The sequence below is a fragment of the Patagioenas fasciata genome, chromosome 1 (genome assembly GCF_037038585.1).
Source record: "Patagioenas fasciata isolate bPatFas1 chromosome 1, bPatFas1.hap1, whole genome shotgun sequence".
Classification (NCBI taxonomy): Eukaryota; Metazoa; Chordata; class Aves; order Columbiformes; family Columbidae; genus Patagioenas; species Patagioenas fasciata.
This window is the reverse complement of record NC_092520.1, coordinates 81169205-81183282: the sequence shown is the minus strand read 5'-3', so window position 1 is coordinate 81183282 and position 14078 is coordinate 81169205. Positions and strand designations below refer to the sequence as shown.

Genomic DNA, 14078 nt, shown 5'->3' with positions numbered 1-14078 from the left:
AGGCAGAGTCAAGAGCATTTTTGTTTATCTGTAAAATTCTCAGATTTAGCATGCTATGTAAGGGATAAACATTGTCTTCATTAATGTTCTGGATATGTCAGAATTTGCTTTTAAGGTTGAAAATTGACTGAGATGTCTGCATTCCTCTAGGGATTTGTGACTAATCCTTTAAAAGGCCATTTCAAATATTTTGTTTTCTGAAAGTATAAATGACTTCAGACAATTATCCTTACAATTATGGTTCAGTACTTTTTCTTGAAGTTAATAACTCACCTAAAACCAATGCTATTTAAATATCTTCCTTGAGTGTGCCTGTCATACAGGACATCTCAAAAGCTTTGTTTTAAATGTTTAAGTACATTTCAGGCTGCTGAACACTTAGGCTATTAGCTACAGGTTTTCTGAAGAATTCACTATGAATATTCAACGAAATAGTCTGTTAACATTTATTTTTACCATTTAGTTTATTGGTAACAACTTGACTAGATAAAGTATGCTTTTACGTTTTCTTGTGTTAATTCTATGTAGAGAGATTTTAAATATAATTTTAATGCTTGAAGACTGAAGTTAGTGTCTACAGAGAGTGCTTTGAAACTTAGATTCATTTTGAAACTATTTCCTTTGAGTTTTTTCTTTATTTACGCTGTGTTGTAGTATAAAATGAAATAGAAACACTAATAGCAGCATTGCTAGCTGTATTTTTTATATGTCTATATATATCTATATAGATATATATAGATACATAGCTGTGCATATAGTCTAGAATATGCTTTTATCAGGAAGACATGTTGAGAAAATTGAGAGCATATTTCAACAATCTTCTAGAGATTGTAAAATAAAAATGAAAGTCCTTTTTAGTTTTCTAATTTCCCTGTATACCTATATGTTTCATTTGGCAGCGTGTCAAACTGCTCGCCGGGGAAGTACCTCTCATAGCAGGTACCACGGTCTGCCTTTCCCTTCCCTCTTCCTATGGGCAACATCCAGCTTGTTGGCTGAAATGTCTCCCACTGCTCAGCTATGAGATCATGGAAAAGATTTCACCGAACTACTTGTTTGTGCTTTTCCACCATGTAAAAGGGTGATGTTTTCTACCACAGTCCCTTTAACATAGGTCTTACAGTGAACCAGATTTTCTTCTGTAGGAGTCTTATTTTATATTTGGATAACTGAGAAATTTTGCCATGTGTGTTGGTAGGGGATGAGTATATGGAGCTGAGCAACTGCCTGCGTGGCTTCGTTTCTTGGCATCTTTCAGAGAGCTTTTCTCGTAACATGATTCAGAGCTCAATGTGTAGGAACTCTGCATGCATCAGTGTAGGTGATCAAGATGACTTCAGGTTTATGTAGGAGTAAATACATAAATCTAATAAATGGAAATTTTCCAGGCCATGTTTTTAGAAACTTTGTAGTAGCCACTGAGTAAAACTTAAGTCTTCACTGTGGTTATATTCAAGCTGTACCATTTTCACTACAACCAGAACTAAAATCCAGTTGGGAAGGTACAGGAGTGGCAGAAATGTTGGCTGAAATTTTTTGATGATTTTCCACTAGATTTTCTGCAGTAATGCTCTGGGGTGTGAAATAAGACCACAGATAGAAAAGCAGCATTAATTTTATGTCCCTCAGGGAAGAAAACTCACTGATAGTCTTCTGGGCCCATATTGTTGTGCATTTAAGCAGGTCCAGGGTTACAGCCTTCTGTGTTTAATGCCATTCACCCGCAGTTGGATTCAGTGTTAGCTTGGTAAAGTTATGCTTTATGCAAAGGAGTAAGTAAAAACAGTTGTAAAACAGTTGTAAAACAAATGGGCATGTGAAAGATCTCTGATTTTTTTTGTTTGAATTTGGAACCAAAGAAACCTTTTAAGAAACAAAACCCAAACCAAGTGGACTACATGACCTTTTGAGGAACAGGAAATTCAAACACAGTCAAAGGGAAAACAGTGCGCAGTTGCTCAGAAAGAGATAATTTTGATGGCTTTGATAGGTGGAAATTTATTTTAAGTGAAAGTTTGTTTGCTGTTTTGACATGTCTTTATATTGGTGAAAAACAGCAATAGAAAGGTAGCTTCAGTCATCATGCAGTGAACATCATGGTGATTGCTATGCCAAGTAACTCATGGATTTTTAGTACACAAATGAGCTGAAATACAGTTTGAGGACTGTGTGGCTAACTGGCATTTATATGGGAAGGTAAAATATTTCACAGGTTCTCTGAAAACACTGTATTGGTATTGTTGTTATTGGCAAAAAGATTAATCTCTCACAGAGTCATTGAGATGTTAGTGTCCAGCAGCGCAGTCTGATTTGACTAGTGGTGTTCTTACAAGTTCAATAGGTGTTAAATTTCTAAGCCGGTGGGATCAGAATTTTTTTTTTCCCTCCTCCTCTCAGGAGGAGATATTTATTGCTTTTCCCTGAGAGCATGTTGTCTTTTGTGCTTTTCATACTGATTTACTTAGCTTTATATCTGAAGAAAAGTATGGTTTGGAAAGAGGATAGAGATAGATGGCTTTTAAATAAGTGGTTATTTGATATTAATATTTTTTAAAACTATCAATTATAAAATATTTTAATTGATACTGATCTGTATATTTTATGTAATTGTAAACAACTCATTGACAGTAGTTTTTCATTTAGGTTTCCATTTTTTTTATGCAACCAAAGCATGACAGTGTTGTGTTACTACAGTAACAACTTGTAATTTAAAATGTCTGTGCTTTTTATACTTGTCCAAACTCAGTGTTGTTCAAAAATTCAAATTGATTTAAATGGAGTCAAAAAAGTTGTTTTAATCCAAATATTTAACATATTAACATAATAGCAATAGAAATAATGAAACTGAACTGCCTAAGAGAGACTCTTTTTTGTCCTGTTGTTAATCTTTCCTAAATTAGTAGCAGTGAATAATTAAATTCAAACTTATTCCTGAGCTGACATAACCTTCCTATTAATACCTAGCATTTGGATTTATGAGAGTGGTTTTGATATTTCATTCACCCTTACCTCTGAAACAAATCTGTGATCAACTTAAAAAGTAGGGCTTCAGATAGGTATTTTAAATCCTCATATCTATATTTAAATCTAATTTGGAAACAAGAATAAATGGCAATATCAATTGCATGATAAGTACCAAAATTGGCACAGGCATAAGCGTAGGAATGTTATTGCCTGTCGTGTTACAATACTTGGGCTTCTGTTGCTGCAGAGGTGAAGTGTGTTGCCTGATGGAGCTGAGAAGAGAAAACCCTTAGCCCTACTGGGAATTGCTGTTTCTCTGACTTCCTTATAGCCTACAGAATTGAGGATACTCTTTCCTGTCTCTCAGCATCTCTCTGACATTTAAACTTGCAGTTGATCAATATCAGATTCAATCTCACACTGAATCTGGAGTTGGAAATTAATTAGAAGTTGGTTTTCCTAAGCATGGTAGGAGGTGGTTTTGAAATGTATGGAAGAACGTGAGGGCAACTCATTTGAAATAATACGGAGAGGATGCATTACATTTGTTTTCGTGACTAAATGATTTTTAAAAAGAACCCAAAAAGCAGGTATTATTGTTGTTATTATTTTCAAATTAATATGATCATGCAGAACGATATTTTGTGTTTTGCTTGGCCACACAGATAAAAATTTTGGATTAAAATAACTTAGCATGTTGTGATCATGCCACAGACAGGTGAAATCTTTGGCACTGATTACAGACAAACTTTAGGGTGAAGTACAATTTTTCTGCATCTGTGTGGCTGACATCTGAATAATCAACACAGAATATGTTTTGAAAAGTGTATAACACCTTCTAAAATGTGTTGATATATTAATAAAATAATTTTTTATATAAGGTATCTATTTAATTATGAGTCCTAGGCATTTTTACTAATTTGACAGTTCATTTGGTTCCTTCAATGCAGCTAAGAGTTCTCCTTTGTTTTGGTACACTATCATTGTTATTCTCCAAGTTCTGTTTTCCTGTCCCAAATGGCAAAGCAGTGGTTCGCAGCTAACGAGGTGCTCTTTCTGTCTGGCATAAAACATGATTGAGGACAAGGATCGAAGATGGAGATGAGGAGAGCCTGACTGCATCTGTTGTGTTTTCTAATCGTCATCCCTCACTGCTCATTAGAAAATGACAATTCTTATGTGACTCACAGCAGCCTCTGTCCTCACACTTTCACATTTACTGTGTCTATTTTTTCTTCTCAGGTGTGTCAGTGAGGCTGCTGACAGCAGATCAGAGTTGTAGGGAGCACAGTCTCTCAAGGACGAAAAGGGCATCAGTGATTGGGATGAGCTGTCTCAGTTCTTCCTGCCTTGTCCCAACTCCTCTGTTTGACCAGTGACCCTTTCCAATATCTTTTCAGCTCTGTTACCCACAGAATTATCCAATTATCATCAAATCCTGTCACTTTGATGTATTTCAAATACATAGTGATACCAAGTTTTCCCTCATGGTCTTTCAGTCACTCTTTACATCAGTTCTACCTCGTATTTGCAGCCTCTCAATAATCCTTTGCCATGTTTTTCCCCCCAGCCATCCTTTTTACACTCTTGACTGTGAGCCAAGGGTCTGTGCAGCTATTGCAATGACATGGTCTTCTCTGTGTTCCCCTCTACCTACCTGACCCCACTGCTTCACTCATCCTGCAATTGAGCATAGTCATCTCCAAGCAGTTTGTCATTGCCAGGTTGTCACATCTAAATCTCCGAAGATGAGCTTGCATTCAGATGTATCTCAGATGTTCTCGGTCTTGTTCTTGTGTTCTTACTCTCAATACCATCCCAGGGTAGGAAATATCTCCCAGCATCACTGCAGCCATTTCAAAGAGAAAATGACTAATGAAGTAGGCTTTATTACTAGTGTGTTTGTTTTCAAATACAGTGTGGTTGCTCATCATGTCATAGTTGATTTTGCATTACTAATGAAAACACTCCTGTAATTTCATTAATGTTTTCTCTAAGGGAAAATGCTATTCCCAACTCACCTGTTTGCTGTGGGATATTGCAGTTTTTATTGACTGAGATTTGATTTCTAAAGTCAGTGCTCTAGATACTGCTATCTTGGGCTATTCCAATATCTTCTAAAGTCAGATGAGGTAAATATCTTGCCAGAAAGTGGAACTGAGAGAGATAAAAAATAAAACGGAATGCTTTTTTGCACTGGGAACATTACCTACTGCCTGAGGTTTTATGTAAATGTCAGCCTCTTACAGAGCTCAATATAAATATTACTATTTTAAATTTATATTCTAGCTAATTTAATGAATAACCAGGTCAGGAGTTATTTATGCTAACTGCTGGACAAACCAGTAGTGTGTGTTCTTGTAACAAAGATTGACTGTAAAGCTGCCTCTCTTCAAAATAAATGGTTTGTTCAAGAGCAATTTAAAAGAGCTGTATTTAATTTTGGATTAAGAAACTAAAGCATGACTTTTACTGTTGCTGCTTTCAGTTTCTCTGTTAAAAGTGATTTCAGAGAACTAGTCTCTCTCAGCATCTCCTGGGAAATATGTCTTTAGGTATTAAAACAAAGACTCAGTATTAATATCTGTGCAGTGCAGTACCTGCCAGTATTGTTTTTCATTCCCACCAGGCAGAGTATTTAAATAACTGTAAGATGCTCTACATCTTTCCAGAAGTCTTGTTGCATAAAATTTTATGGCTTTTTCTGGCCTAATAGTATATGTCTGGATTTACTGCAAAATAAGGAACAGAAACCATTTAAACAAACGTGATGTATAAATGGTTTTTATTTTTCTCCCTTGTTTATTTAGTTTATTACTATAATACTTAAGCTAACGCTTGTTCAGTTGATCAGGATGTGAGTATTGTGTAAATTGGAAGTCCATAGCTTCCAATATTTAGATTTATGTCTTCTCTGAATATAAGAGCCAGGTACAAGATCAGTCTGGATTTGAAGCATTTTTAGCACAGCTCACATTTAATCTCTTGTTTCAGAGAGACAGACATGGCTCAAAACTCCAGGCTCTCTGTAGTTATTCCAGTATTTTTTAGCCGTAAGTGTACAGTAAATCATGGGCTGCTGACATCTCCTGGTAGTGTGGTAGCCATGACAGAAATGTAGTTGTAATTCATGGTGTCTTAGCAACATAAAATACTATACGATTGTCTTTCGAAGTGGGAAAATGTTTTGTGGGTGCCTACAACTTAAGTTTGAAACCAAGACCTGCAAAATTTCTTGTTTAATCTTACAGTCACTTTGTATTTAAAGTACAACTTGCCTTACCCAAAATTATGCCTTAGTACAATAACAGAAATAATGAAAAAGAACATTTATTAATAATTTTATGTCTCATTATGAACAGGAGCTCCAAATAGAAATTAAGCGAGGGAGGCAAAAGGATTCTTTGACATAATGGTGTGAACTGAAAAAAGAACAACTTATTTTTCAGGGAGCACCACAGTGGTTTCACAGTAGGAATAATCCATTATTGTTCATGCTTTTCTTTTTAGTTACATCTTGCTCACTTTTTTTCTATTACATTCTTGGAAAAAGAAGTGGAGATGTTGCTCTTCGTTGGGAATACGTAGGGGAATTGCAGACTCTACTGATCCAAAGTGAGAGCCTTGTTTGTCAGGTTTTATAGTATCTAAGTTATTGGAAAGAACTGGACATATTCCTGGATCAGTGCTTGGAACAATTCAGTGCATCTTAAAATGCATTTCAATAAACCTGTAATCCTGGGTGAGCATTAATCAAGTGATGTGACGGTGCTGTTGCGTTCCTGCTATTCATTTTTCTCTTCAATATACGAATACTGGCTTACTTGCTGGACTGTAAGACCTCTGTCACCTGGTATTTTTGTTCATAAAGTGGTATCCTTTTAAAGAAGTTACGGAAATGTTCAATGTTATGACTGAGAAAAGTATTGGCAAGATTTAGGTAAAAAACAACTTTATTTTTTTCTAGACGAAATGTTCAATACTCAGTTTTTAGAGATGAACAGTTCTGGTAAATATAACTCTCTGTGCAAAGACCTATTTTCTGAGTCCAAAGTGACAAAATGACCGATGCTGTTCTCAAATCAGTGTTTCAGAAATACCAATTATATGCAAATTTGGCTCTTGTGCTTTATGCCGAAGTAGAATTAAAAAACAGAATTTCTGTTCTTACAGAGTTAACGTTGGGGAAAATCCAAATAGGCACAGCATTACTGGCTTCATTATTTCATGTCTTTCATTATGGAGAGAAGACCACAACACTTGTAAAGGAAATCTTGAATTAGTTGCTCTTTAATATGCAGGCTGCAAAGCTCAGGAAATCAGATGTTTTATTTCGGCTGAACAAGAGTAGTATACGAAGAGTAAGAATATTTTAAAAATTGGAGAAGTTGAGAGAAAGTGAATGGTACAAGGTCTCTGTGAATCTTCCTTGCTCTGTTATTTTTCCTTGAAAATTATTTATTGTCTGTGAGAAGAGGTAAACCCAGTAGGGTAAGTTAGCTGAATGTCTTGAAGCAGAAAAGCCACTTGCCGATGAATACTTTGATTTTTTTCCTGTAGTTATTTTTCCTTTGTAACATGATGTGATGTTGCTTTGCGGTGTGTGCTTGAAATGGTATTCCAAGTCTACTTGCCTCTTAAGTGTGTGTTGTTTGGGGCTTCCATGTTCAAAAAGGATGAACTCAAACTTGAATTTAAGACAAGGAAAAGGTGAGTGAGTCTTATGAGGGGAAAATCAGACGAGATTAGTTTGTTGACTTCTAACAAGAACACAAAATCCCAGAGGATGGTAAAAGTGAGAAGGTCGTAATCTGCATGTCAAAGGGATAAAAATTCCAAGAAGTATGTGGAGAGATCTAAATTAAAGAGAGCTCAAGCACAGGAGGAATAAGGTATTTACTACTCAGGGATATGTTTAACCTGATGATTAGAGAAAGATTCTAACCACTAGAGCAAGAGTGTTATGGAATATCTTTCCAGTCAACATAAAACCACAAAAAATTCCTCCCCCTGTTTCTGAAAAGCTTCTGAAAGAGATTAAGTAATACGTAGTGGAAGCACTAGGGAATTGGGAATGGTGTTACATTCTGATTAAGTATAGCTGTTGCAGGAATCACCTAACACTGGTTTTGAACCTGTAGTTTTGTTTTTTAGTGTTTTACTAATAACTTTGATAGCAATTGAACCAGTTGCTCAGATCTTATGTTACAATGTAAAGTATTTCAATAAATAAAAGACCGGAGATGTGCCTGCACATTGCAGAGGGCTTGGACTGGATGACATTTGGAGGTTCCCTTCAAGCTAAACTATTCTGTGATTTTGTGCTCTGAAAATCAGTGTTAAATGCTGTACTTGTAAAAAAAGGAAAGAAGTGGGTCCAAGAGTGTACTGGCTTTTTGGCGCTTGGTTAAAGACACAGTCTGTCATGTGGCATTTTTATAGGACAGGATAAATTACTATTTAGATATATAGATCTTGGGAAATAAGGTTTTCCATATACGTCTGAGCTGAAGTTTAGATCGACTGTGGATACGTTCTTGATTTTTAACTGTCTTAGGCTGCATGGTTCATATTTGAGGCACTTTGTTCCAGTACCATGTAACTTTTTTTTTGTTCTCCTGAAGGAGAACAGCACAGTGTTTGCACCCCTGGTATCAGCAGCTTTCACATTTAAGCACATTCTCTGCTATTTTTCAATACGTTGGTTCTATATGCTACAAAACACGGAGTATTGAGGTGGGCATGAAAGAAAATCTTGTCTCTGTGAGTTTACCATTCATCTAATGCTAGCTTTCTTTGAACCTTCACATCTGTTTGTTTTGGTGTTTGAATTCTTGTAAAAATAGTTGTGGCACAGTCCAAGAAACTGGAAACATGATTTCATATAATTGTTCTTTTAAGTAGCAGCATGAAATAATTAGTATGGCATACTTTAATTGGTGGCATCCTGTTGACTTTTTATGGAAGACTTGAGTTATATTAAAAGCAGGGTGCACTAGTTGGTTAGATGCTGTAACACAGTGCTGTCATCTTTGGGGAGAAGAAAAAGGAGTTCTGTTGTGTGTTTAATGGCAGATCCAGCATGTAATGGGTGTTCTGCTTCTATTTTTTTTACCAAATATCCCCTTGGGAAGGATTCTTGACAGGAAAATTACAGGATTGGTGCCCACTATATGATTTATGTTGATAATTGAAGCTGCTGCTTCTCAATAAAACGTAAATGCAACTTAAATAACTACGCTAAAAGGAAGGAAAGATTTTTTTTGTTTTAAATAAAAGTCTAGATACGTAGAAAGATTATAACTCGGTTGTCAAGGCCATTATACCCCTTAGGCAGTTGTCACTAAATCTGTGGTTAATACTCACTATGTGCCAGTCAACTACTTGTGCAATTTTTGTTCCTTTCTGCTTTAATCAGTTTTATGAAATTTTCTAGATAAATGTTAGTTCATAAAATGCTAGGATTTTATATATATACATATAAATAAATGTAGTTTTTACTCCTCTAATGTTACCCAGCAAAGAAATTTTAGAAGTATATGAATGAGCATTTCTAGAATTTCCTGGGGACTTTTTCCCCTGTAGAGTTTTGAGCCTCAGTTTTAAAGAAAGTTTAGTGGTTAGTCTTTAAACATTCATTCTGTACCGTACTTGAAGTTAGTGTACAGTCACTTGAATGTCAGTATGGAAAGTGTGCACGAAATACATCCGAAAAGGATATTTAATTTAGTTATGGTCTGGTCCAGGCTGACAAATAATGGGAGCGTTATACTACACCATGTACTGGTTGGCTAGCATTATCTGTGAAAATATAAAAATGATGCATACTAGCATATGTGCAGACTTTGTTTTTTAAAACAATTCTTAACTCTCTCTAAACATTTTATGTTGAACTTGGCTTTTGATGTTTCCAGAGTGACTTATAACAATTGGTTTTCCCTCTTGCATCCTTTGTTTCTGTGCCTTTCCTTGTGAGGTCCATAGTAAGTGAGCGGAAGTATAAACAAAACAAGGTTTTTATCCCTGTCTAGTCATTTTTACCTTGGAAAAAGAGATCTAAGATAGGTGGCCCTAACTGTGAGGGCAGCAACATTATTGTGTGAGGGGCTTCTCACAAAAGCCATGTAAAAGTTCAGGATGAGTAGACACAAATGCAGTTTGCAAGGCCTAAGATATGCGCTCAGGGCAAACAGGAGTATCAGAGGCTTCTTTTTAGCTGTTGCGAAAGACCAGTACTGGTTGGCACGATTTTATTTTTTTGCACTTTTAGCTCTCCTCTCACTGGAGCTGGCCTGTGCTATACCTCTAGGCGGTGCAGCTGAAAATCTTGCTTTAGCATGATGTCCAGGGCTTGTGTGTAGCCAGCAAAAGGATTCAGGAGTTTCCTGGCTGCTGTTCTGTCGGCCCATGCTTCAGTTTTCATGTCTCAGGCAATTGTTGTAGGCAAAAATAAACATAAAATGTAATTACTTGTTTGCTTTAGGTACTACAAAATGTTGCAATATTCTGAATAACTGAACAGAAATTGGCGAATTAAATACGTGATTAAATATTTCTTGCAATTTAGGAGTATAGTCCTAAATACAATACTACTTATGTTCTCTTTCCCCGAAGGACTAAAGAGTAGGTTTATTGCTGTTTGAGTTATTTTGTATTTAATGATCAGTAATGTTCATATAAAACTTTATTCTTTTAATGCATAGAGAATGCAAATGTATTTCAATATAGTCGAGCCATACCAGAAATTAGGGAATGTGTGGTTTGTGCTAGCCGATTAGTGTATCATTTAATTTGAATTGATTATTTTGAGGTGGAGGAAGTGTGAAATAAACTTTACATGAAAGTCATGCATTTTAGAATATTTTTTATTTTGTATGTATTATGCACACATATAGTATATATTGAAAACAGATCTCTCTCTGGGACTTTCCTCTCCTTGTCTCCTTCCCTTTTTTCATACCAGTTTATGGTCTATTAACCTGCAGTGAATAATCTTGTATTTCTTTCTGGTGCTTCACAGCTGTTCAAAACCCATGTTATTAATGTTAATAAAGAATCCTGACATTTAAAATTGTAATAATCAGGAATCAGTGATCCAAGAGACTAATTTTATCCGTGGCAGAGCTTTATATCAAGAAAGAGAGAAATAAGGAAAACAGTAGTTTGAAATTTAGTCAACAATATAAAACCCCAAGAGTTTTGGTAGCTGCTTATTCCTAATTTGGAATTCTTGGACATCCAGTTGGTTGCCATATTCCTCTGTCCATACTATTATTTTTATTTTTATTTTTTTTTTTTTTATGCCAAGTATTAGCTTGGAGCTTGAATTAGTTTGAAATCAAATGCTTTTGTGGAAGAGTGTCTTGTTTGCTTGTAGCTTTTCTTTTACCCCTGATACTGTTGTCTCACATTGTATTAGAGTTCTAGGTTGGAGACAGTAAAAATTTTGATAATTTAAAAAGTTTCTCTAGTTTTCTCTAACGCAAGAGGTGGAAGAAGTGCTAGGACACTGCATTCATTTGTACCTCTCTGGTACTGCTTAACAAGTGACTAAAAAGAGTTGACAGTACAAGTGAGGTAAAGCAACTTAGTGAGCACTGGAGATGTTTGCTTTACTCTGCAGGCGCTGCATGAATTAATGGGCTTTCCAAAAGGTCAAATGAGGTTGACTATGACTTTGTGTTATGAATTAGCAGTACCAGTTTTGCTGGTAGGGGTGGTCTGATGCATGTAGAGTATCTGTAGGATGAATTTTTCATAATTGTGAAAGTATAGGTTTATATAAATGAATAGATCAATATAAAAATGAATGTGATTTAGGAACATGGCGGTTTAGTTCACTAGTATAGGTTGCCTGTTGAAAAAATTGTTTTTGAATGCATTCACTTGCGAGAACCTTGCACGCGATGAAATGCATTAAGGTGGTGTTTTTTTTCACTTGTAATAAGAACAGCTATTAGCATCTCTTTAATCACATACTACAGGATAATGGTTTAAGTAGCTGTATTGCAAAACACAATGACTGTACCTGGCAATGATCTAAGAAAGTTTTGCATTTTTTATGTTGCAGGCTCTCGTCTTCGGCAAGAAGATTTTCCACCTCGAATTGTTGAACACCCTTCTGATCTAATTGTTTCCAAGGGAGAACCGGCAACTTTAAACTGTAAAGCTGAAGGAAGGCCGACCCCCACCATTGAGTGGTACAAGGGGGGGGAAAGAGTGGAAACGGACAAGGATGATCCGCGCTCCCACCGCATGCTGCTGCCCAGCGGATCTTTATTTTTCTTACGTATTGTGCATGGGCGCAAGAGTAGGCCAGATGAAGGGGTCTATGTCTGCGTGGCAAGGAATTACCTTGGGGAAGCTGTAAGTCATAATGCATCGCTGGAGGTGGCAAGTAAGTACTTTTTTTTTCACCTTTTGGTAACAACTGCTTGCTTTGATGTTCTTTGAAGCTAGAAAAACAAGTGTGAGCTGCCTCTGAGGGACTGACTTAAAAGCAATGAAGGAACTGTACAGTTAATTATTATTGATACAGAGGATAATAGAAAAATAATCAGAAGAGATAGTGCATCACTGTAGAAACTGAGATGTTTTTGTGTATTCTTGCTACTTTTATGTTTCTATACAATTACGATTACTTAATGTTTGCTAGATTTTGTGTACTTATTTCAATTTATAGGTGTTTTTTCCTTTCCATATAACCATGCAAAATGCAATGTGTAATTGGAGGCAGGATAGCCAGGATTTAATCTAATAGGGTACATTTGGAATAGTTGAAACTGGACCACAAATTATCTCGCTAGTTCTAAGTATTTGGCCAACGGAAGGAGCAGTCAAGTATGTTCACATCACTTTGTAATGCTTATCTCTTCCTGTATGCCCTTTAAACTCTACTTATTTTAAAGGAAGAGAGTGTACATGAAAGGGTTTTAAGCATTTAAATGGAGTGCAAAGTGTAGGTCAAAAAATACCAGTTTTGGTGTACTGAAGTATGAGAGGAAACCTTGCAATTCAGAAGTTAGGTATCTATTTTACGTTGCTTTTATAGGCTTTCTCTTTAATCTGTAGCAGTTCATGTGGTGTCATGTTGAAGAGCTAGCTCAGAACTGGGTGAGTTGTGCTCTGAAAACAATGATCACTCTGACTAGGCAATTCATGTTGTTAAGCAGCTCTGAGATTCCTGTTAAATAAATGCCACTGTTGGTGTGTAATTTTAGAAAAAAGTCTAGGTTTTCATGACTGTCACCAAAAGCAAAGGAAATAGACTATAAATTTCTGCATTTACTTGAGCCATTTGTCTAGTCTCACTCACATTCACAGAAAATCCCAAGGACTTTTATCCTTCTTATACCAGGAAGATCTTGAGCATCACATACAATACAGTAAATACAGATGATTAAGATCTATGACTGTGCTGTTGCCTTGTCACTGGATTTAGTGCTAAAAGTAGCTGGTGTCTGACTAGCTGGAAGTAAATCCAATAAACGTATAACCTGTTTAAATTATCTGTTAATTGGTTACTCACAAATATTACATCCAATATTTTGTAGGTGTAATTTTAAGTGACCGTTAATGTTTAAGAGATTTTGATTTTCATCTAATTGCTGTTGTTTACTTCATAGTACCACTTACTGACTCTTGAAATTAGTTTAATGTTCTGTCCATGAAACAAAGCAGCATAGATGGGCATGCTTATTTTTCAATTCTTTTGTGATATATCGTGGAGTAATGTTTGAAATGCAGGTAGTGTTTCTGTGTCTTCCACAATTTTTCGTCAGAACCCAGAAACATGAGGTAGACCTTGGTGTTTGGTACGCTATGGTGTGTATCAGTTCAACTGGCATGTAATTGCTGAACCCTGCATCAAATCATCTTCATGTGATTACAGTAGAGCGTAAATGACAGGGTCTGAATGCAGAATATTGATATTGTTACACATTTTTTAAGAGCTTGTGCCAACACTCAAGACAAAATGGAAAAGATGGGTGTCTCTTTAAAGGGGTTCAAATGTATACCACCTAACAATAGTATAGCATTAAGCTGTTAATCCAGCTCAACATTACTCTCATGTCGAGGGCTAGTGTCAGAAAATAAACACTGACCATGCTGTA

At 36.0% G+C, this 14078-nt stretch overlaps 1 protein-coding gene across 7 annotated transcripts in view; it reads left to right on the top strand.

The window, feature by feature from the left end:
- Positions 1-14078, top strand: part of ROBO1 (roundabout guidance receptor 1) — a 741248-nt gene that overhangs the window by 463319 nt on the left and 263851 nt on the right. For all 7 annotated transcript variants that reach the window (XM_071809765.1, XM_071809757.1, XM_065862790.2 and 4 more), the window contains one exon: positions 12035-12361. In XM_071809765.1, the coding sequence (XP_071665866.1) occupies positions 12035-12361 (327 nt within the window). The remainder of the gene's footprint in view (positions 1-12034; positions 12362-14078) is intronic.